Here is a 24,310-nt window from a genome sequence, read left to right as displayed (position 1 = left end):
TTCATGCACCATTTGTATCACAAAAGATGAAACAAACAAACAAACAAACGAACATCATCTGACAGAATACCACCATATAGATTTAAATGCTAAGTAAAATGAGAGCCTCACAACCAAACACTGCCCAGGAAAACCAGTTGATTATGAACTAAATTGAAAAAAACAACACCTCAAGTTTAGAAATGATCAACTTTGAGGTCCAAAATGACGACCCACAATAACAAAAAGAAGAACACGTTGACAACATACACGATTTAGCAGTGTTAACCACAATGTGGCCAGGTTTTTTCTGGTCTGCGCAAGGTTGACAAACAATTGAAAACACAATTTCTACATTCCTGTTCTTTCCACACTGGGACTTTTCTTTGAACCAGGAGCATCATATTACTAGCTTCTAATCCACAAAGTATAAGGGGCATAAATGAGGCTTCCTTTGTTGCTTTTTGAATTTTAGTGCCATCAGGCAGTTGTCCTAAGTGTTGGGTGAAGATTAAGATGGTTTTCAGCCCCATTCTGATCAGCATAACATTTTGTGCTCTGTGAATTTCTGATATTGATCTGCTTCCCTTTTTTTTGTACAACTGTAGCTGCCTTTACTGGAGTAAATGGTACTGAACTTTCCATACTTCTTTGCTGACTTGCACTGCATACACCCAGCTAGGAAAAGACTGAACTGGAATAAAAAAAGATGGTCTTCATTTTAATCCAGGGGTTATAACCTTCAAGCCACATCAGGAAACTGGGAAGTTCAGGTTGTAAATGTACACACACAACCAAAGGTAATCCAAAACACACCCTGAGCATGAAAGAGGCTGGCAGCATCTGGCATGAAGACAATTTCACATATGACAAAAAATATTTTTCCAGATAAGAAATTACATTCAACATATGATGAAAAATTGTAAAAAATGCATAAGAAGACAAAGTTAAGGTTACTGTAAACATTTTAATAATGAGTTAAAAGGGAGTTTATTACTTATTTTGCATTACAATTGGTAGTGCTATGCCCCACTGGCCCTTAATGCAAAAACGCAACTGTTTCGTAAATAAAAACGATAGATAGATGAGGTAATATATATGACACTAGATACAGGACACTAGATAGATAAATAGGGCACTGAATAATAGCTAGACAAGGAGGGTACTATATAATGCACTATATAACAGATTGATATGATTGGCAATATATAAAATACATATAGATAGATAGATAGATAGATAGATATACATAAAAGACACTATAGAACAGACTATATGATAGATAGATAGATAGATAGATAGATAGATAGATAGATAGATAGATAGATAGATAGATAGATAGATAGATAGATATGCCTTTACTTTGCATATGTCATCCACCTGGAAAGGTTTTTCGCTGCGTTACACATTCTTCATGTTGCATTCCGTTTCGAAGGAATGATAAAGAACACGGCAAAAATCTTCTGCTTAATCCTTAACAGAGAGTGGACACTGGTCTGGTTGAAAATGCTGTTAAAATTGTTGAGATTGGTGTGATGTTTTTTATTTACTTGGGTACCACGCACATACCGTATTGTGCCATAAAGGTGACATTTGACCATGTTTCTCAGGTTATTGATTATTTTTGTCTTTCCATTCATTCTTGCAGATACCCAGCCACTCGGCCAGCTACAGTATCAATTTTTGAACCCGCTCTATTCGGTGTTCAAGCCGCGGGGAGACGGAGCCTACCCCGATGTGACAGATGTGTGCTATCACTTCATCAGACTTGTCTTAAGCTGTTTTGCTGCAGCTGTCTAATTGTGTGTTAGTTCTGTTGACCTTTGAGGAAGGACAGCAGATCCGTAGACGAGCCCGTGCTTCTCCGAAGAATACAGAGACTTGGGAACAAAGAGCCGGCGATCTCAATAAACTCTCTCTTGAGAGGTGTTGGGTGTGGAGTAATCCCCAAGCGCAATGTGTTTTCGCATTTTAAGAATAATCTAACAAAGAATAATGAAGAATTAAAGTTGAGCTCAATATGTACAATTAAAAACTAAACTAGATATTCACTTGCATTTTCCCTCTTTTTTCTAAATGTGCTCCTGAGTTTTCCCATGTTAACATGTAAATTAAGCAGTGGGGGTTGGGGGGGGGGTAAAAGTAGGGAGGTCATCATAAACCACCATCCCCCAATCTTTGTGTGAAATTGGGTGACTATGGAGATTTGTTTTTCACCCTGTAATTTGAACATGTAAAGTAAACCTGCTCTGGCCAACTCCTGTAAGTCTGCCAGTTTATTGGGTATAGATATTGTACACCACCCGTCGCCCCCTCGCCTCAGCCCTGCAGCGCCGATTTGTCGGTCCACCTACCCTAACAACGGAAACCAGGCTTTTTTGATCGACGTAGGCAGCTAACCAATGGTAAGAATTTCACGAGGCTTTTGTCCAATAGACGCGCGTCATAGGCGGGACATTTTAAGTATTGGGGTAGATTGATTGAGCCAAGCAGGGAGGTGCAGACAGCTTGAGCAGTGCGGTGTGCCTTCAGCGCCAGCCGCCGGGCGACGAATGTGATGAGGCTGTGGAAAGTTCAGATGAAGGCAATTTAATAAGCAGCTCAACCAATAGCGTGCGTTGCCACACCGAAACTGGAATTTTTGTCATCGCCCGGTAGCGTCCATCTCTTCCGTGGCAGAAAGCTTTTTTTTTGGGGGGGGGAGGCAGTAATAATAAGAAGTAGTCCTAATCATGCCAGCAATGCTCGAGAAGAGCTCTTCGGAGGTCTCCGGCAAGCGGAGAGGGCGGAATGCGGCGGCTCAGCAAACCAGCGCCAGCAAAAGTTTTGCAAATGGGAATAGTGGTCACTCATGGGAAGAGGGCAGCACGGCGGGGTCGTCCAGCGATGATGATCACGGTAGGTCAGTCGTGGGGGGCAAGACAAAACACCGCCGACCAACGAGTGAGTGAGCGTGTGGGGTGGGGGCAAGAATAGCCTCGAACAATCAACGTGGGGGCAGGAATAGCCTCGAACGTAGGGAAAAAAGGGATATTAAGGTCAAAAAAGTGCCTTTGAATGTGCAAGTAAAAGGGTACGAATAGCCTCAAACGCACAAATAAATAAATGGCAATGGCGAGGATAAAGAGCATCGGGCTTTTGAAAGGGGTGATGAGAAGTGGACGGGGTAGTAATAGCCTCGAACGCGTGCTCAGAGGAGGAGCGAGGCGAGCTTCAAACCCCCTTGACAGGATGAGCTTAAACTGGGTAAGGATATATTCGTAAATAGTACAAAAGAAGGGAATGGCAAGTAAAAATAGTCAGCCTCAAACGCCATCCCCAGGGGTGGTAATAAGCAGTGGAAGGGCAACAGTTGGCTTAAATTCACGTTGAAGGGCCTGCGCATTGGAGAGAATGAAGACAGTCACCCACTGTCAAAGGGAGATTTGTGGACGGCTAGGTTTCATTAGGGACACTCTGAAGACATATTTAGCCTCAAATGCCATGGAAGAGAACGACTGAGGATAGCCTTAAACACATGTTGATCAGAGGATAACGAAAAGCTGCCATCGCTGTGAAAGAGTGGTCTCCTAAAAAGGGACAAGGGGTACCAAACAGCTTTAAAGCTGGACATATATAGAATTGTCTTAACAGTGATCAACTGGGCGAGAATAACCAGATCTCACACACCTTTTGAAGAAAGTGAGGGTGTCTATTAATAAGAGTGGTGGGCTGCCTAAACATTCTGAAAGGTGTGTAAATGGGCAGTGGAAAAGTAAGGACAGCTGATCACACATTTCGAGTGATATTCAAGAGTGTTTAGTCCTGTTCATAATTGTAGGGAGTGGTCTGAAGAAGTGAGCACCCTTAAAATGTTGTAAAGGGGTGCTAGTATAGTTTAAAAAAAAAATTCCTTCGATTGACCCCCCACACACTCTCCAGCAACTCCCACCCTTCTCTAGTGTCAGGGCCAGAGACGCAGAGGCGTTGAGTAGTGAAAAGATGCAAAGCCTTTATACACTAGTTTACTGAAATTGACGAAGCTTGGCTTTAGTTTAGAGTATTCTCCTCGACACCTTTAGATTCAGATTTCTTCTGATCTCTGGTAATCCGCACTGAAGTGGTTCACAGAGATGCCTTTTCTCCTGTGGTTATTCTATTGTGGGTAAGGGGAGGGGGGTAACGCGTAGCTAATGGGAATAGCATATTGGGGAGCGTGTAGCCTAGAACGCGTGTGCAGAAGTTTGCTAGCGTCGGCTGCTTTGTTGCCTTCTTGACACGGATCCTTGTGACTTCTTTCAGGCACCGGTGGAATGCGAGTGGGTCCACAGTACCAGGCTGTTGTACCGGAATACGATTCAGGTGAGTGTTCGTTTTTCTTTTGACACAATCGTCGCGAATCAAAGAACTGCGGTGGGTAGCCTCGAACGGCATCCTTGCTTCTGTCTCCTCGCGTGGCCCAAGCTTTGGTGGGGGGGGGGGGGGGCTGTGGGGAACAGTGTCGGCTTCCACAACGCGTCTGCTTATGCGATCGCACTCGTCTTTGTAGTTCCTAACCAATCCACCTCAAAACGCACAGCATTTGGGAAATGTATATATTTCAGTATTTTAGTCATGAAAAAGAGGTAGTACGAAGGGAGATTGACGAACTTTGTTACATGCGTATGCCCCTGGCGGCCCCAAAGAGAAATGCGACACTCTAATAAAACGTGTTCAGTAAACGTGCCTTGAGACTTTAAGAAATAGCGAGTCCGAATTTTAGGCCGAACGAAATGTCGGTCACTGCCTGCGTGAAGTTGGCACGTTGTCCTCGTGTTTTCTGCAAGTCGTGCCTGTTTGGTTAGGGGTCACTTGGTGAATGCGAATGGCGACAGACTGGCACTTCGTACAGGAATGGTTCATGCCATGCGCAGGAATTACCGGGTTCAGATAATGGACGGATAGAAATGTGTTTAGTCGGCGACGAGGGCCGTGGGTTTGAGGTGTGATTTGTGTTAAGTAAGCCTAATAAGAGCTTGAACTACGAATGATAAAAATCGTGTTTAAATTACTAAAAAAATTGGATGTATGCGTTTACTTAATTACATAAATGCATTTACAAGAGGGCACGGGCGTGCAGGTAACAACTGCGCAGCCCTACTGAGGTTGTGTAGCGTGGTGGCTCAGTGAATAGTAGTGCTTCCTCCATGCCCATGGGTTCAGGGTTGGATTGTTTTCTGCAGAGGTGCCATCGTTGTAGAGATACCCAGTTGTCCTTGTTCAGTGTTGATTGGCAACCTTGAATCCCAGTCCTGTAAGGGTGATTTGCACAGTGGAAGGGTGTCCCATCCTGATGTTGAAGTGACCTTATCCTTGAATGGCAGGTTTAGAAAAAGGACAGGTGGACTGAACTGGGAAGTTTGGGATTGAAAGGCCAAGGCTGCCCAATCTGGCCTGGTTTGTTTTCAAATTTAGCTATTGATGTTTTATTGCAGTAGGTTGCCACTACTGATGCATGTGTGTTTACATGTTTCATGAGGTTTGTTTTTTTTTTTTTTTTTTTTTAAATAACTATAATCCTTCTGGAGTAAATACAGAATAGATGGTAAAACTTTTCCTCAGAATATATATGCTGGTTATATGTTTGTATTGTAAATTCTAGCAATCTTTTGGCAATGCTAAACTGATCCCATATAGATTTTGCACATAAAAATCACAATTTCCCACCATAAGAGTGACTGGAGGTCTGTTTGGATAAATTTGCATATTTACTGTCTTCTTTGAAGAGTTTGTTTTATTTTGTGCAGTTGTGTCATACAGTATTATATTTGGTAATAATATTTTGGATTATGTTGAACAGCTAAACCCCCGTTACACAGCTTACCTCCTTTTCTCCAATTTTTGGCTCTTCTGTTTGCTGGGGGACATTTAGGAAAGGGGAGATTAGAACTGCCACGTTCCATCAGCCTACCTGCTCATTTGCCTGTACTTAAGAACAAGTATGACATTGCTTGTGAGTGTTAAATAACTTTTGTTGAAGACCTGATTATTGTGACAGTTTCAGCTTTATTAATGTGCTTTTTGAATTACTGGAAGACTTTCAAAATGGGTGCACAACAGAAATTAAGCATAGATGGGACGACAGTCCATTACAGGACACTCCCCAAGTACATACCCACACTTGCCCACTTGGTCAGTTTTCTGTGACTTCAGCCAATGTCACATTACAGAACTTCTAATCTTAGGGTATGTCAGATTTGCCGACCACAGTTGCTGATTGTGTCACCGGATCTTGACAGTTTAAAGGACTGAAAATTGCCCGGCATGTCTGCTTCACCAAACGAGTGCTGTTTATCTAGTGAAGTTGTGCTCACCACTTTTTGTGAGATCCCATAGTGTACTGCCTGACTGAGCTGTTGTCGTGTGAAGGGTTAACAGCTACATTGAGTTCAGTCCCAACGTCTTTCCTTTTTTTTCCCCCTTTTTTTTTTTCCATTCTGTCAATGCATGTAATGCTTGAGATTTCAGACAGACGAGCTTCTCTTCTGTTTGTGAGGTCTAAAGCCGCCTGTGTTCCTTATCCCTCATTGCTGAATTATATTCATTGTACTTCTGAATGAGCATTTAATGGTTATCTGCTCTTGTGCGCACCTCGCCCACCCTTACAACTAAAGGGAAAGTCAGACCTGTCACATTATCTGACTGGATTATCGGGAGGGATTGTGCCACTGACTGCCTGACTCGCTAAGGTTATGTAAAGGAAGGCAACGACTGAAAATCGCATCAAAAGTCCCGTAATGTGAGACATAGCCTTTAAAAGGAATATAGATGAAACCCCACACACTTGTGGATAACATGCAGGCTTTACTTTCTAGGTATCCCTGACAGAAGCTCATCAGACCAGGTCAATTGGATACTGTAGAATGTTTATGTTTTGTTTCTTTATTTTTATTTTCTTTTTTTTTTTTTTGCTTTTTGTGATGAATGTCTGTTGCCTGTCCTTACTTTTTTGTGTTTCATTTGAGGTGAGGAAGCACGAACTGATAGGTGCTGCTTATCTATTTTCACTCTGTGAGCCACGTTTACTGAAAAGTAAGCAGTCGATTTGATGAATATCAAGTCACTATACCAAGAAAGCCATGTCTTGTTGCTGTTCCTCGTGCTGTTTTGTGTACTGGAATAGTGGGTCAATACTGGGACTGCTAAATGTTTGGGTCAAGTGTTTATGATCTTTCCATTCTCTGCAAAGAAAATCATTTCCAGACTTAACATGCAGAGCATTAAAGAGTAATACCCCCCCCCCCCCTTTTTCCCCTGGGAAATGACAGCTTGCCAAGAGAATACATTTTTTAAGCCATCCTGCTTGAAGGAGGATGATCAAGTGCTTTAACAGTTGAGGGGAGATTTGAAATTAAAAATTCAACACTCTGATGTATAGTATACTACCACTTGGTTTGCTTCGCTCCACTCTACTGCATGAATACCTGCAAAAATCTAATTACCCATTACTCTGTCTCCTCTGCCTTTAAGACATAGTTCTTTGAGGTGGGAGGAAGTTTTTCCTTGAAAAAACTCTGCTGCAGTCTCTATGCATCATCACTGTCAGGCTTTGTCAGTTTTTTTTTTTTTTTTTTTTTTTTAAATGTGTTAATTGTTTTCATCTTCTGTCCTTTGCTCAACATGCACTAAAGCAAATAAAATGAAGCTGTTGGAATCCTGTGCCAGGGAAAGGTGTGGCTAAACTAACCAGTACAGTTTGGGTGGAACAAGGAGGAATCTACATTTAAAAGAAACTGTAGGGGGGTATTCCCGTGTCCTGACACACGTACTTTCAGCAGCCATGACGGGCAGGGCTTGTGGCAGCCCAGTCTATTGGCATCTAAGTTGCTGTGCCTGAATTCTTGTAGCTAGCTTTGTTAGAGAGTGCTTCCAGTTCCTAAACTGAGTACAAATCAGAACTCTGGGTAACACTGAAGCAGAAGTCAGTACTGCTGCCTCACAAATGGAGTGTCCTGGGGTCAGATCAGTTGCTTTTTGTAAGTTTTCTCTGGGCCTGAGTGGGTTTTTCTGGTTTTCCTTTCACATTGCAGTGACGTTGCGAGGGAATGTCAGTTATGGCACTTTGGCCATGTGGCACAATTCCCAGAGGGGTTACCCTTCTCGCAGGATCTTCACTGCTGAGGACCCAAGTGGTTGGACCAGGCCAAGAGGACACCCGTAACACCTGGTTGTGGCAGATAGATGGTCATTTGTGGAGGGTGGGACTGGACCATGTGTCTGCCTGTGGGTTGCCAACCAAGATCCTGAGCTGTTTAATCATGTGGTGGGAGTGGCAGCGTGCATGCTTCCTGACCTGACCTGACCTGTTTTAGACATAGCATACGTTTCCTCTGCCTTCATTACACCTTAAGTGTCCCCTTTTGTGATTTTTTTTTTTTGTTTTTCTCCAAGGTAACCTGGCCTATCAGTTAAGGTATTAAACTGGGAACAATCCAGTCCTGACACCAAACTTGATACAGTGTGCAAACATGACCAAGTCTGATCATTTGTACAGTTGTAATCATATGGAAATAATTTTGACATTGAAAGTTTTTAAGTGACTTTGGATAAAAATGCAACATGGGATAAAGATACTTCCACCCAGAAGCTTTGGCCCAATTAGTGTGAAGAACCATTGGATTGGCACATTATTTATTATTTTCTTCACATCAGTTACACTCATCATTGCCACTAGATGGTCTCATGTAGTACTGGCTGTAAAAAGGTGACAGCAAAGAAGTGTGGATCATGCTGACCTTGGGAGACGTGTTCTACTTCTGTACTAAACAAACAATGTTCAGTGATATGTTCATTAGTTGTACAAATGGCTGAGTGGGTTTGATATGAGCATAATTGTTGTTCTTTGTGATTCCGGAGGTCTGGTGGTCCGCCTAAGTGTGGCACTTGCTAGTATGACAGATTTGATAGTGGGACAGAAGGGGCTCTAATCTCCAATAGGAAGTGTCTGGCAAGTCCAGAGGAACACCACTCCACAGTATTAGTCATTTTCAACAATCAAGAGAAATATTTCATCTTGGATGGATTGCTGGGGTAACATTTCAGACCATTTGTCATCTACTTACAGAGGTGAGTCACTTTCAACTGTGTCCATTACAGCCTAATGTTTCTAACTGAACTTGTCCTGGTTCTAAGTCTAAATTGCCTAGAATGATGTAGAGTGACGTTTGGCCGTTTTTAGAAATGAGCCTTGCTTCTCTCTTGTGCCCTGATAATTACTGGCTTCACAGATTAATATGACATTAGCTTCGTTGCAGCGTGAGAAAAAATTCTTTTAATAGCACAATGCAAGAACACAGTGGGTATCATAATATGTGACACTATCATTAGAAACAGCCAGTCGCCTTTGCTGCTTGTTAGGGGCAGTTTGACCATGCAGTGTAATATTGATGAGGTAGTGACCATTGTAAGGACCTTTGACACAAATTCAGCTGGGGTGATTTTCCAGCTGGACAATGGACAACTGCACACCATGAAGACATTCTTGAATGGTGGCTTATATCAAAATGTCTTCTCTAACCAGCAATACCTCTTGTGTTAGCAGAGCGTTTTTGGTACGCACAATACTCGATGCTCCACACCGTCCCCATCTGTAGACCTTTTCTCCAGAGGAGCACCTCTACGTTACTTATAATTGTATGTAAGATATTTACTTATGCGACCAGCCATATGAATTTCCTTATTGCTTACAGTCTCTGTGTGTATTCTGAACCAAAAAATGTTCCATTGTGAGTGAGGAATGTTTCCAGCTCCAGAGCAATTTGCCTATTCTATTCACTATTACGTAAATAAGACCACTGTCTTCTGGATGTAACTTTTCTCCTCAGAAATCAAATTAATCCATCCATTCATTTTTCTAAATTAATAAATATTATGTCCAAATAATGCAAATTAGAGCCACCTAGACGAGAACGGGCCATTCAGCCCAGCAAAGCTCGCCTGTCCTATCCAATTAATTCCTCTAACATCAAGCCTGGTCCAGCCACTCGGGTACCTAAAGTCCTTCTGTCTGCTACACTGCATAGTCACTTATTCCATGTGTCTGTGGTTCTCTGTGTAAAGAAAAACCTCCTAATGTTTCTGTGAAATTTACCCCTAACAAGTTTCCAATTGTGTCCCCGTGTTCTTGCTGAACTCATTTTCAAGTCACAGTCTCGATCCACTGGACTAATTCCCTTCAAAATTTTAAACACTTCAGTCAGGTCACCTCTTAATCCTCTTTTACTTAAACTGTAAAGGCTCAGCTCTTTTAATCTTTACTCATAATTCATTCCCCTGCAGCCTTGGAATCGGCCTAGTCACTCTTCTCTGGACTTGTTCCAGTGCTGCTATGTCCTTTCTGTTGCCTTTATATTTAACTTGTATCTGTATCGTAGTCTGCGGTGGGTTGGCACCCTGCCCGGGATTGGTTCCTGCCTTGTGCCCTATGTTGGCTGGGATTGGCTCCAGCAGACCTCCGTTACCCTGTGTTCGGATTCAGCGGGTTGGATAATGGATGGATGAATGGATGTATCATAGTCTCCTAAAAAAAGTTTGACCTTGTAAGGGCTGTGATTTCATGCTGGTTTTAGTGATGGTGTCCCATTGAGTATTTTATCCATAAAACGGATGTATCATAATGGCGTTTAAGCACAACATAACAGGACGTCTTATGTTTCATCACAGTGTATCAAAGGTTGAGACAAGTGCCATGCATACTTAGGCAAGTGTCTGATAATAATAATAATAATAATAGCACAACTCCTTTTTTTGTTTGTTTGGATAAAAACCTCAAAGAGCTGGCCAATTAAAAACAGGATATTTGGCAACCCCTGTGTATTCTTGCATTATTAGAAATGATTTTACTGTCTGTGGTACATTACAGCAGATACCTGAGAGGAGAGCTTGCCTAGTCTCTTCAGTGTGTGACTGGTTGCTGAGTTATATTAACACCTTAAAATGTTTTCTGATATTGAAGGCACAAGTAACAATGTTCTCCCGTTTAGGAGAAACAAATGTATCTGCCACTCTGATCCTTGCCTTATTTGTAAAAATTAATGCATTATTTAAACTTAAAATTGTAATTTATCCTTTTGATTCCGGTATGTTTATATATTTTTAAGTTGAACATGGTTATACCACAAGTTCTATAAATAAAAATCCAGTGATGAAACCAATGAACTAAGTCATCGAATGGCACGAGCGCACCTTTGATCAATGGGCTGACTACAACAAAAACCTTGTACCCGTTGGTCTTAAGAGGTGTTTTTTGTTATCCACGCTAGTAAGTTTACCAGTTGATCATACATGATGGCAACCGTTTCTTTTGAGAAGCAAAGCAAAGATTTTTCTTGTTTGTGGCATGTTTTGGAAAAAAAAAAAAAAATATGGGCAGGCTGTTAATGCCTTGGGGAGCACTGATCAAGAAGCAATCTGGTGATGGTTAGGAATCCTCTCCGATTCTCCTATTTGTTTAACTACACGTGTTTAGTAGCAGGTATTCTTTATTTGCACCGGATGCTGGTACAGTGGGAATTAGAAGTACCTTCAGGGAGCTCCCTTAATTATGGACATTAAGAGCCTTTTTCACAGGTTATATAATTTGGGTGCTTTAACATTCCAAAGAGTAGTTAGTCCTGTCTCTGGGCTGAAGATAAATATTTGCAGATGATTTGGTTAAAGAAGGTTAAAATAAGGGGAAATAATCATATAATAAAAGAATAGGTCATCCCTTTGCTATTTGTGAGTTTATGATTTGCAGATCTGCCTATTCGCGGGTTTGTCATCAATAATAGAATAATAAAGGAAATTAGTTTGTGTTTTGTAGTCTTTTGCAGAAAATTGCCAACGATGCTATAGCAGTCCTACCTAAATGGACTACAAATCCCAGCAACCCCAGGGAGTAGTGCATCATTGAGTGGCTTCAATGGTTGCTGCAAGTGCTGTTAGGTGAAAGATGAGGGCACCAGCTTTAAAAAACGAGTCATAAGAAGCTGGCAGGATCGCAGTCGGTTGTCCTTTTTGTTTCAACACTTCACTGCACAACTGGGTCACAATTACACCCATCGGATTACAGCGTTCTTTGGACTAATGTCCTTGTCCTCTGCCTGCTTGTTCATATATGTTTTATTTTCTCCTGGGTTGGAAAACCCACCAGCAGCATTCCCAACTTGTAAGACTCTTCACATACGTTGGTATCCTGGTCGGACAAAACTTTTCATAACTTCAGGTGGCTGTTCACAGGAGAGTTCATTTTATAACTACACCACCATCATCGGCATCTGGTTTACTATCATGAAGATATACACACAAATTTATTATAAGTTAAATTTTGTAAACAGTTACAGCTCAGTAACTTCTGAGCTACACACTTTGTCTGGGGGGGTACCACACATCTTTGCCGTGGCTGCCAGCCTCACACATGTGATTTCCCTGCCCAGTGATCGTTCTAGCTCGCATTACTCAATTTATTTAGTGTAATAAACTTTGAATACAGTAATCATGGTCCCAAAACATATTATTGGACTTTCACATTCGCTGGGGTCCTGCACCCATAACCCACATGAATTGCAAATATGTACATTTTTGGTTTATTGTAGGAGAGCCTATTGCCTGCACTCTTAAAATGGAGTCTTTTAAAAGAGCCTTTTACAATCCTTGGTGTCAAATTTTCCACTTGTTTAAAATTTATCAATATAGATTCTTTAATTTCACATCCATCCATTTTTTTTATTTTTATTTATTTATTTTATTTATTTATTGGCCTGTTGGAATTTTGTTCTTTCATAAATCACACTGCATTCTTGAAATCATGCAGTTTTATTTCTTTATGGGATCTCTTATGGGGTTTCTTATCAGTTAACTTTGGCATGTGTTATAATTTAATCTGCTTCAATGTTTTGGATGGTTGTCTCTTATACTCTTCTTTGTTTTGTAAAATGTCTTGAGACAGTGGTTGAAGTGTAAGATGCTATATGCATTCAAAGTTAGATTTAGATATTTTTACTGTGCTGGTCTTCGAGTCTTCAGGTTAATGTTGCACTACTTTTTATCCTTTGCCTCTGAGATTCCTTCAGGCCTCACAGCAGCTGAGCATATTGTTTCTGAGATTCATTCTTTGTCATTCCTGGGAAAAAAAAAGAAAGGCTTCCAAATTTACCTTTAATTTGATTTCTATTCATTTACACACCAGAGTGACTTCAACATGCAATGAATGATTTTCATATTTCTGCATTTGAGTCTTGGGCAGGTTAAGTGGTTCACCTAAAATCACGGTGGTGGGCAATAAACTGGTAAGCGTTGATCACAAGACAATAAAAATATTATTATCCCTGATCTTAAACATGACTTGTCACTTTCACTGTGTGCAGTGAAATGTGAATACCTGCAAGCGTAATACTTCCTTTACCCTCTTAATATGGCTATTTAAATCCTCAAGCTTCACTGTGGTTTTTAGGATTTCCATAAGATTCATAACATCACCACCCTCTTGAAATGTAGTTTCACATATAATTTTAAGTGATACAATAATTCAAATCCTAGTCTGCACAAATGAACATGAGCTTCACATCTTATTTCCACTTCTGATAGTGTTTGTTCAGTCCTGCTGTTGTCTGCTACTTGCTAATCGATAGATTTTATGGCATTCATGACTTCCTGATATTCTAGATATTGGCTTTTGCAGAGAAATGAGAAAGTAGCTCATTAGTCAACTTAAATGTTCAGGTCCAAAAAAAAAGCCTTAATGGTATTCTGCACAAAGTCTGTTTCTCTTTTAAGATATGTCACCTGTGTGATAACTGATGGTCTTTCAGTTTGCTTTTTTTTTTTTTTTTTTTTTTTTTTTTTATTTCTAAGCTGGCGACACAGTGGCGCAGTGGGTGGTGCTGCTGCTTCACAGTTAGGAGACCCGGGTTTGCTTCCCGGGTCCTCCCTGCATGGAGTTTGCATGCTCTCCCCTTGTCTGTGTGGGTTTCCTTCGGGTTCTCCGGTGTCCTCCCACAGTCCAAAGACATGCAGGTTAGGTGTACTGGCGATCCTAAATTGTCCCTAGTGTGTGCACGCGCGCGCCTTGCCCGGGGTTTGTTTCCTGCCTTGCACCCTGTGGTGGGCTGGCGCCCTGCCCGGTGTTTGTTTCCTACCTTGAGCCCTGTGTTGGCTGGGATTGGCTCCAGCAGACCTCCGTGACCCTGTAGCGGATTGGATAATGGATGGATGGATTTCTAAGCCAATATTTTTCCGGCACAATTTAGTTAGTAAGCAGTTGGCGAACGTTTCTTTTCAGAAAGCAGGCAAATTGAATTGTTTGCTCTCCTGTGCATCATTTGCTTGCTGTTGTATATTAATTTCAGTTCAGTTATGGTCACTACATTCGACAGTCCAATGAATAGTTAATGCTGACCACCAGAGCTGGTCATGCAGTGTTGATAACAGTACATTCTACTAAAACACTGTCAACACAATTCACTAAACAGAACAATGACATTAAAAATGTGCAGCAATACAAATATATATATAGTATTAGCATTATAGTAAATTAATAAGTGATAATTTAATAAAGCAACTGAGCTGTGATTAATCATTAGCACTGAATCTTTTGTGCATGTGCTTACATTACGGTGTCTTGCTCACAGGACAAAGAAGATCAGTGTATGGTAGCCAACCTTTTACTGGCCCATAGGTAGAAATTGTTTGCAAGTCCATTGGTGTGACAAAGAAATTCCATGATTTCACTTGCTAGATGGCAGGGGAGCAAACCATTTGTTTCTGGGATGTGTTTCTTTGATACAGCAATATGTTGTACAAGAGGAAGGCCTCTGTATTTTACCTTTTATTAAAAAGGTATAGAAACTTTGTGTTCCTTGGCTCTTCAGTATTGTTTGAGCTGTTTAACTGTGTACAAAATTTGTACTCTGCTTCTTGTAACTGTAGAAAGTATTGAATAGACAAAATGTGCATAAATGATAAATAATCAAGCACTAAAAGAAGGAAACACCAGGTTCAAATCCCAGTGTAGCTGCCTGTTCCCACGTTTAAGAATTCTTGAGTCATTCCGGGGGTGAGTGTGAACTCTGTATATCCCCATGTTTCACCTTGAAGTGGTCAGTGCCACCATGGGTGTTGTATTTTTCTTTTCTTCTGATGTGGTCAGTGACTTGGTGTGTCTCTTGTCTTATCTTGTTTTATGGTCCTTGAGTTCCGTTGGTTTCAAGGTGCCAAAATTTTTGCAAGCCGGTGTTCTGGACTGATTAACAGCTTCTGTTGCCATTGCTGGTCAAGGCGGTCACACCAGTTTCTGATTGCCAGGTCTGTGTTTCCTAACCATTTTTCTGTGGTGGCACACTTTCTGTAACCAAAAACTTCCCAAGGCACACTGCTATTTTAATATCCACAAACTTATATATTTCCAACATGTACTTAACTGTCCGAAGGGGAGGGACTAGTGGAGAAGATGGTTTAAAAAGGAGCAGCTCCGAGACCACCGTTCACAGACATAGCACTTAGTGAGCACTTTCGTGGCATCTCCCAGCTGCTTTACCCCTTTGCTTGTCCCTCTCTGTCTCAGAGGCAAATCATATGCCCACCATCTACTGGCCCTGTGAGGCTGGCTGGCAACCACACACATGGGCAGATGAACTCTTAACAGCCAGGAGACACTTCTGAAGTGCTCTGACATTGATTTCAGAGCTGCTTTTATGCCAGCTTCTCCATGTAGTCCTGTTGTCCTCTGACAGGTCTCGACCTCCTGCGGTGCTTGTCCCTCTCAGATTCAGACCCAAGTGCACTAAACTAGGTAGCTCTCACAGGGCTCCACAGGACACTGGTTGAAAAGCACTGGCCTGGGTTGCCATACTTTTTTCGACAAAGACGTTTATAGTGTTGGATCATTTTAATCAATAAATTAATGAAAAAGTATAACATTTAGTGTTGTCTAGTTTTTGACTTGGGTGAAGATTTGATCACATTTTTTCGTTAACATTTATACAGACATTAAAAATAAATTCTTAAGGGTTCACAGCTTTGACCCTAACATGTTGTTTCACTTTGTATTTTCTGTAAGTAGGTTGAAGCCGTTTACTGAACTGATGGTTAAGTTGCAAAAGACAATAGTCCTGTGCAGCATATATAGGAATCGTAAATTGCATTTTAAAATGAGCTTTATCGCTATCATTGCATTTTCGTAAACTGTTTGCGCCAAATCTTATTAGTAATTGGATCAGTGGAGGCTAAAGAGCTTTGGGGTAGGAACCACAATGTTAATGTTAACTTGGTCCTACCTGCCCTGCACTTGTACTGTACCTGCCTGCTGCTTTATGTGTTACTGTACTAGATGTTGCTTTAAAAAATCAAAACAAAAAGCCTGATTTACTGTTTTTGCGCTGCTTATTTATCATCTCCTACTTTTATTTACTGCATTTATTTATACCTTACTGCAACTGTGGCACAAGAATTTTACTATGTTCTCGTAGTGTATGTGACAATAAAGATCTGTCTCTTTCCATCTTAAGTCAAGCCACCATAAATGTAAAGCCAAAGCACAGTTCTATTGTAAAAGTTGAAGTACTCTGAAATGTAGGTAGGCCTTGTCATGTGAAACAATATGTAAAATTACAGCAGTTAACATCAAATTTTATATAAACGTCTACATGTGGAAGTGAGTGTCTGTCTGTCTGTCTGGCCTGGAAGTGAGAGGTGGATTCGGGGTAAGGGCTCCACCTCCGAGGATACACAAGCGAGGCCAGCACGAAACCTCTGAAGAAACACTCACTCACTTAGCGGCTGATACAGAAGCAATGCGAATACATCGGCAAAACAGTATCCCTTTTACTTTTCCTCCCGCTGCTAATGCATGAGCGAGGTGAGCACGTCAGCAAAACGAATCCTCCTTGGAGAGAGACGCCCAGAGTAGTTCCTTTCAATTACCTGACATCTCTACATTTCAGTTTTTTATCTGATGATTTCAATAGTTTCTAGGACCCCGGGGTTTTTACAGCACGGGCTTACACAGCTAGTATTTTATGTTACTTGTAGAAGTCTGTAGTTGTAGAAGTTTTGTATCTATTAATACAACCAGAGCTACATTTAATTATGATGGCTAGTTGTACCTTTTATAAGGTACATGACAGTAATAAAGAAACCATTACCTTCCTGTTTTCATAATAAAAAAATATATATTAAACTAGCATGTGCATATCCTGTTCTGTTCATGTTAAACAAGCAAAATGTTTGGAACTTGATTTTCTAACAAAATAACCACCCTTAGCTTGGATTTCAGTGCAAGATTATCAGAATTGAGTTTTTTTTTTTTTTTTTTTTTTTTTTTTTTTTAAAGAAATATTCCACCCAAAATTATTAGTTTTTTTAAATGTTATTTATCCCATGCAGTTTGTAGTGGTGTCTGAGAAACATTTTTAATCTCATGTTTTTATGCAGAAAGGTCAGAAAAAAGTTTGGTATAATAGAAGCCAAACACTTTAAAAAGTGATGTGAAAAATATCCATGGGGGAAAAAGAGGAAAACATTTTCATATTATTCGTCTCATGGACTGTTATCCAGTTGAATGCGTTTTTTCCCCCAAAAATGTTAAATATTTATTTCCTGAGACTTTAGTTTTCTGTTTATAATATGTGCTGATTATTCCACAAGTTAAAAAGAATCTCTCTTTATTTGCCTCATTGTCCAATAAAAGAGTGAGGTTAAGGCTGATTTCTACTCCATGTGGGATGACTTCTAGCTGCACAATGACTACATCCAAATGGAGGAAAAGAATGTTTATTGCAGGTTTCCTGTTCATACCATTATGCACATGAGAGAGGTGCAAACTTTGTACATCAGAAACCTGGGCAGCAACATTCAGTTCCCATGATTTTCTTGGGTTGGTTTATGCGTGAACAAAATCTGAAAATTGCTAGTTAAAACTAGTAGAGATTTGAAGTTTTGGGTATGAACAACTTGCTGACATAAATGCTTTTGGACTACAGATGCTAGACTTGGGCAATAACAAAGGAAAGGCTTGCTTTGTCCTGTGCCAGATTTTTGATTTCTTAGGTGAGACTTTTGGAAAGTGCCTGGAAATTGAATATTGAAATAGGGCAACTCCTCTGCATCAAAGCGAAGGAGAAATTTGTACAGCTTAGTTCCCACCAGTCAGTCATTTACAAATGTTGTTTGAAGAGAGTGGATGCTTTCTGCGCAGGCTGTGGAAAATGAGCTTGGAAAGATGCAGCAATGTATATCTTTATATCCTCACTGCTTCTTATTTGGTTAGTGATTGTGACCTAAACAAAGGTGTGTGCTTTTTAAGTACAGAAAACAAAATAATAAAAACAGCTAGTGAAACATGCAGACCCACAGTCCTCAAATACAATGCAATTAAAAAACAAGTTAAAGATGATGAGCTGTTGGTACTACTTATGTTTAGTAAATAGTTTCTCATACAGTGTATTACTTTGTCTTGTATGCCTATAAGCCATCATTTTTGTCCTTGATTATGAATTCTGAATACATTTGCACCTCAGTCTTTGTCACTTAAGCACCTGCTGTGATTTGCTTGACACTCAAAAGATGTTACTGCTCTTATTCTTCTTATTATGGAGTTCTTCATCACTTAATTGGCCTCCAAGATTTGCTTGATGCTCAGCAGATGTTGCTACCTCCGCTCCCCTCTCTTTACACCATCCATCCATCCATTTTCCAACCCGCTGAATCCGAACGCAGGGTCACGGGGGGTCTGCTGGAGCCAATCCCAGCCAACACAGGGCACAAGGCAGGAACCAATCCCAGGCAGGGTGCCAACCCACCGCAAGACACACACAAACACACCCACACACCAAGCACACAATAGGGCCAATTTAGAATCGCCAATCCACCTAACCTGCATGTCTTTGGACTGTGGGGGGAAACCGGAGCGCCCGCAGGAAACCCACGCAGACACGGGGAGAACATGCAAACTCCACGCAGGGGGGACCCGGGAAGCGAACCCAGGTCCCCAGGTCTCCCAACTGCGAGGCAGCAGCGCTACCCACTGCGCCACCGTGCCGCCCTCTTTACACCATGTCACTTCCTATTGCATTTACTTTGCTGTAATAAAAAAACCCCACAAGCATAGGTCACGTTGCTGGGGTTGCCACTGCCTTAATTTATTTGTGAATTTCCAGAACATATCCAGTCATAAGCTTTTGATTAAGGGCAGGATTAGTGTTCTAGACCCAGTATTTTTGAGAGTAATTGTCAGAAAGACAGACCTTTAGCATTTTACCATTTTGTTTATAATAAAATATATAAAATAAATGCAGTGAACTCACCAGCATAGGTTTGCATGGTATAGCACTACTGAAAAGGTACTGAAAACCCTTATTTTTAAAAAGGTACAGTACCAGCATTTCAGTACTAGAAGTAAACTGTATGTTTAAAGACTTTGCGCTCAGCCCTTTGTTTTTCTGTACTTTGATGTGCTGAAGACTCCACAGGAACCTAAACCCCCGGCTCCAGCCCCTGCTCCTTTCTTCAACACGTAGCATACTCCACAGGGAACCTTGCACTTCAACGTGCTGAAAAATTCAAAAGGCAGAGAGTCGCATGTTTACGAGATGCAACAGGGAAGCAGGTGATTGTGCAGTGCACAGAAGTGACGGAGTTGATGGGGGGGGTTGTCCATTATTTGCTTTGGTTACTGGTTCTGAGGTCCAAGAGCTGGTATTGCTACCAAAGCTAAAAGTTTAGTACCGCTCCATCACTACATCACTTAACCATTGTTTTCGAGAACTTCAATAAGTTGGTCCTTATTTCTAGGAGGAGAGGCTGTTCTGTGGATGCTGTGGTGCAGTTTGCCTTGATATTCGTGAATGAGCACATTGCAGGGTATTTTCTTGGAATTGTTAACTCCAGAATTTCCTGGGTCATATGTGTGAAAGAAACTTCAGTCTTTGCATGTTTCATGTGTTGAGGAGCAGTGTGCTTTAATGGAAATACAATCCACCAAACGATATTTTGTGACATGTGAACATTTGGAATTCAGACATGGTGTTTTTTGACTTCACTCAGACCAGCCAAACGTCAGCACTGTGTGAAGTGTAAATCTGGTCTCAGAAACTCATGCGCTCCTCCTCCGCAGATAGGGTTCACTAGGTGATAGGAATAGCGGCATCTGATTATAACAGAGCCCTTCGAAGCCGCCTACATCCTAAAAGGAAAAGACTGCTATTTTCTCACTGGACTGAAAGCTGTTACAAGCTGTGTTTGATTGACAATAGACGTGATTCAACCAAAAATGCAGGTGTGTCCAGGAGATGATGTAGGAGTGTGGCCAAATGATGTGGCAGGTCAACAAAAATTGGCTGTGTGATTAACTCCAGAGAGTTGAAATTTGAATCCAATTTTGCGTATTCTTATTCTAATCACCATTCTAATGTATTTGATATTTGGATGTCAATGCAACATTTTTGACACGGGATGGTTGTGTACACAGTAGGTGTTGCTTTCACTGCCTTGACCCATAATGCCGTGTGAGGTAACTATCTTCTAACAGCACTCTGGTCACCATGAGACTGTATCTTAAAGCCCTGTGATATCTGCACATAGTTGTTTTGAGGATACTGATTGCTTACCCTTTAAGCCAGACATGTTTACTTAATTACACCTGACAGTGACAGGTGGCACCATCTTTTAGGACTTGTACATTGGGTTTTCTTGCATAGCGGATGTTTGATCATGCAACCTTAATCATGTAATATTTAAAAGAACAACACACTAGCAGATTTCCATTGAATAGAAGTAGTTGACTGCAAATGTAGTTCTTTAGGGCATCTAAATTGTTACCTGAATTGGAAAGTAAACAACTCGCAATAAGGGATGTGACAAGTGGACAGTGATTCCCACTTGGATAGAGGGAGAGTGCTAGCACTGTGAATGCCTTAGGACACCTGTGTGGTTTGTGCTCCCTCCTTTGTTTCTTCTGTGCTTTGTTTGAAATCAACTGCCGCTGTTTGTAGTATGCTGTCTAAGGCTAGGCATAGTTTTCATCCTAACTACCCTTTAAACAATGCAATTTACTAAAGGTTTTGTGTAGAGCATTTTGAAGTTGATAAAGAAAAAAACTGCTGAAGTTAATAGGTGTCTTGGTTTTAATTCATCACATTAGTAGTATGTGTGTGTGTGTGTTTTTGGCAGAATTGTGAAGTTTTAGATCTGATTTGTCATTTAAATATCCAAAACGGTAATAATTTGAATATTCGTTAAACTTTGAGTAATTATGTTAGCGTGTTAGCCTTAAATGTCCATGAACAAGGCCAGTGTTTTTACAACAATGTACAGTGCAGGCAATTTGCATTCTGTGCTGCAGTTCTGCAGTGTTAGTCCTTTTGCATACCCCAAAGGTCTGTGTTTAATGTGTGACAACTCTACAGGGGTGTGCCAGCCACCCAGCCCGACAGACAGACACAAGAGGCACACTTACAAAAGTTCACTATTTTTATTTTTCTCCCAGTCCTTTGTACAACACACAGTGTCCAAACCAGCAACAATGCTCACTTTTCTTTTCTTCTTAATCCTCTCTATCTCTTTCCTGCCTCCTTCAGTCCTCTTCCGCAAGCTCTATCCTCTGCCTTCCGATTCTGGCTCCACGAATGGAGTGAGGCGGCCCCTTTTATATTGTACCCGGATGTGCTCCAGGTGCTCGTTGATGGTCTTCCTGCAGCACTTCCTGGTGTAGCGAAAGTGCTGCAGTCCAGGGCTTAGCAAATGTCCAGGCGACCCCTGGCCACAGGCCCTCATGGGGTTGAGCTTCTAAGCTCTGTTCCCGTAGCTCCAAACACCCACCAGGGCAGCTGCCCTCTCATGTTCCAGGGGGAGATATTGCCCCTCTCCCAGTCCTTCAACTCTCTGGGTGTTCTGGCTGGGCCCCAGCCATCCACCATAAATGGCTTTAACCAAATAGATCAAACACCCAACCCCCCAACCCTATCCTGGTTCTAGGATAAAGCATATATCACTTGGCCAAACCCTAGTTGCAATAACTCCTTTGTCTTTCTCATCAGATCCCATCATTTAGAAGAGAACACTGGTCTAAAGAAATGTTTGTCATATTACATTTTTCTGACCTGGCATTCTGTTCTTACACCTAGTAGCATACTTTTGCATACAGTATACAGTGTGTCCGAAGTTATGTATAGTTTATATAGTAAGCATTTATGGTGGTTCACCTCAGTGTGCCTTCCAAGACTGGAATAAAGAATATGTGTAAGGTTATCTTCTCATAGTAACTGGTAGGGGATGTCGTGCTTACTTTCTCCCAGGTCTGAAACCAGTCAACCAAACACAATTACCACTTGTCTCTCTTGCAGCTTTTGACGTACCTTTACAGGTGAACAATTGTCCCGTATTTCTTCCAACTACAGACTCTCTTAACTTTTTGAAAAATGCTTTCTAGCACCTCTCCAAGTCCTTTTGTGGAATACCACATGTGTACTCTTGTCAAGTATAAAGCCTATTTTCTCCTAAAATCTGTTCTCCACATGCATGTGTAGAAGCTCCTTTATTGTTCTAACTATACACGCTTGATCCCCTTTCATTTGGAGTGGCTGCTGTGTTAGTCCAGCTCTAAAGTACAACCAAGTGCACTCTTTATCTCCTTCATGTCTTTTTCTTCTCTCTCTCCCCCCCCCCTCCCATAGTCTGTTCTGCCATTAAGCATTTGCTTCCCAATTCTGCTTGCAGCTCAGCGAGTCCTTTTGGATTGATGCAGTTTTTTTAATCCCTCTCATGTTTTTGATTATTACCAAACACAAGAGTCACTTTCTGGCTCAAAGAATGACCTCTTTTACTAAAATGACATGGGCTAGGACCATACAACCACTCTCCTGTCCGTTTAGTATCCCGGTCTCTTGTAGCCCCTAAAAGTTAATGCCTTCTAGCCTACTGCCTGTCATACCAGACGACTTCTTTGCCAAGATGCATTTTTATTTTATTTTTGTATATACTGTATATATGTATGTATGTGTGTATATATGTGTGTGTGTGTGTGTGTGTGTATATATATATATATATATATATATAATATACATACACACACACACACACACACACACACAGGTATATTTCCAAACTTCCACATACCCCCCCTTAGTTGACTGCGCTCTCTTTCCTGCACTGCATGCAGATTTGCATTCCTACTGCCTGCGTCTCCCTTTCCCTCAGTATTGCATTTAATTAAAGATGGGTGGGTGTTAAGGATGCAAGTTTTGATGACATTTCACGATCAGTAGTTGACCCTGTTTTTTTTCTTTTTATTTTAAAAACAAAACATAAGCACATTCCAATTAAATGAAAATAACATGGCAAACACAAGAAGCCTGTTCTAAAGACGCTCCATGAATCCTCACTCAATTGCCACCCACTGAAGGCCGCTAGATGACTACAGAGCCCTGTCTAAAATGGCTCCTTCTGTGGGATAAAATGGCAAGTAAAAGAGGTCCACACAGACCCAGCATGTCTGCTTTAGAATTACATTGCTGAGTTCTTAAAAACTTCTGAAAAAAAATCTGAACACACATCCTTGAAAATAGAATGTTTTTTTTTCTAATTTGAGTCAATATAGAACATCACTTTCCCACTCAGTTCTAAAATGTGGATTAGGATTCTATTGTACAAAACAAGCCTTTATGCAAGTAATATGGTTTAAGATATTACAACACATTTTTTTCCACAGCACTCTTTGCCCATCATTTATTATTCCATGTATTGTTGTTAAATCATTAGAGGTGTTTTACAATTCAAGGTTATCCAAGGGAAATAGAGATTTTTGACCAAACATATTTAGCTGTCTGACATTCCCAAAATAAGTGGTGATGTAAGTGCTTAATGACATCACTCACAAGTTGGATCTTGCCATGATTATATAGTAAACAATTTTTGATCATTAATTTTTTATTTTTTTAGACCTTTTTTGGATGATATGTGAGTCTTCATTCAAATTCACCAGTATCAGCTCAATAAGTTTATGATTTGTATACAGAAGAGGAATGTATTGCTGGGAAGGTTACATTTAGAGCACATCAGTTCAAAAATATGAATACCTTAGCAGTACATAGATCACTAACTGTTACAATCCTTGTTTGTTGACCCCCCTTTTGATTTATTGATAATCATTTGCATTAAAAAGATCACCTTGACTAATAACATGGAAATAATGCAAGAATAAACAGCTCAGAAAATATTTTATTTATCCATTATACATATTAGAGTTTATTTTAACATTAAGGGAAAATGAGCCTCAAACTGTCTTGTTACATTTCTGAAAAGCATTTTGTGTGCTTTTGTTTAGGAACTGTACATGCATAGC

The 24,310-nt window shown here is 40.8% G+C and overlaps 1 protein-coding gene across 2 annotated transcripts in view; it reads left to right on the top strand.

Moving 5' to 3' along the window:
• Positions 1-2,451: 2,451 nt before the first annotated feature.
• rcor1 (REST corepressor 1) overlaps positions 2,452-24,310 on the top strand; it is a 78,326-nt gene continuing 56,467 nt past the window's right edge. For both annotated transcript variants that reach the window (XM_028821192.2, XM_028821190.2), the window contains exons 1-2: positions 2,452-2,877; positions 4,261-4,320. In XM_028821192.2, coding sequence (XP_028677025.1) covers positions 2,712-2,877; positions 4,261-4,320 — 226 coding nt within the window. In that variant the 5' untranslated portion in view covers positions 2,452-2,711. The remainder of the gene's footprint in view (positions 2,878-4,260; positions 4,321-24,310) is intronic.

The sequence above is a fragment of the Erpetoichthys calabaricus genome, chromosome 16 (assembly GCF_900747795.2).
Source record: "Erpetoichthys calabaricus chromosome 16, fErpCal1.3, whole genome shotgun sequence".
Lineage (NCBI taxonomy): Eukaryota > Metazoa > Chordata > Cladistia > Polypteriformes > Polypteridae > Erpetoichthys > Erpetoichthys calabaricus.
Note: the sequence above shows the minus strand (reverse complement) of the source record. Positions and strands in the feature narration are given on the sequence as shown.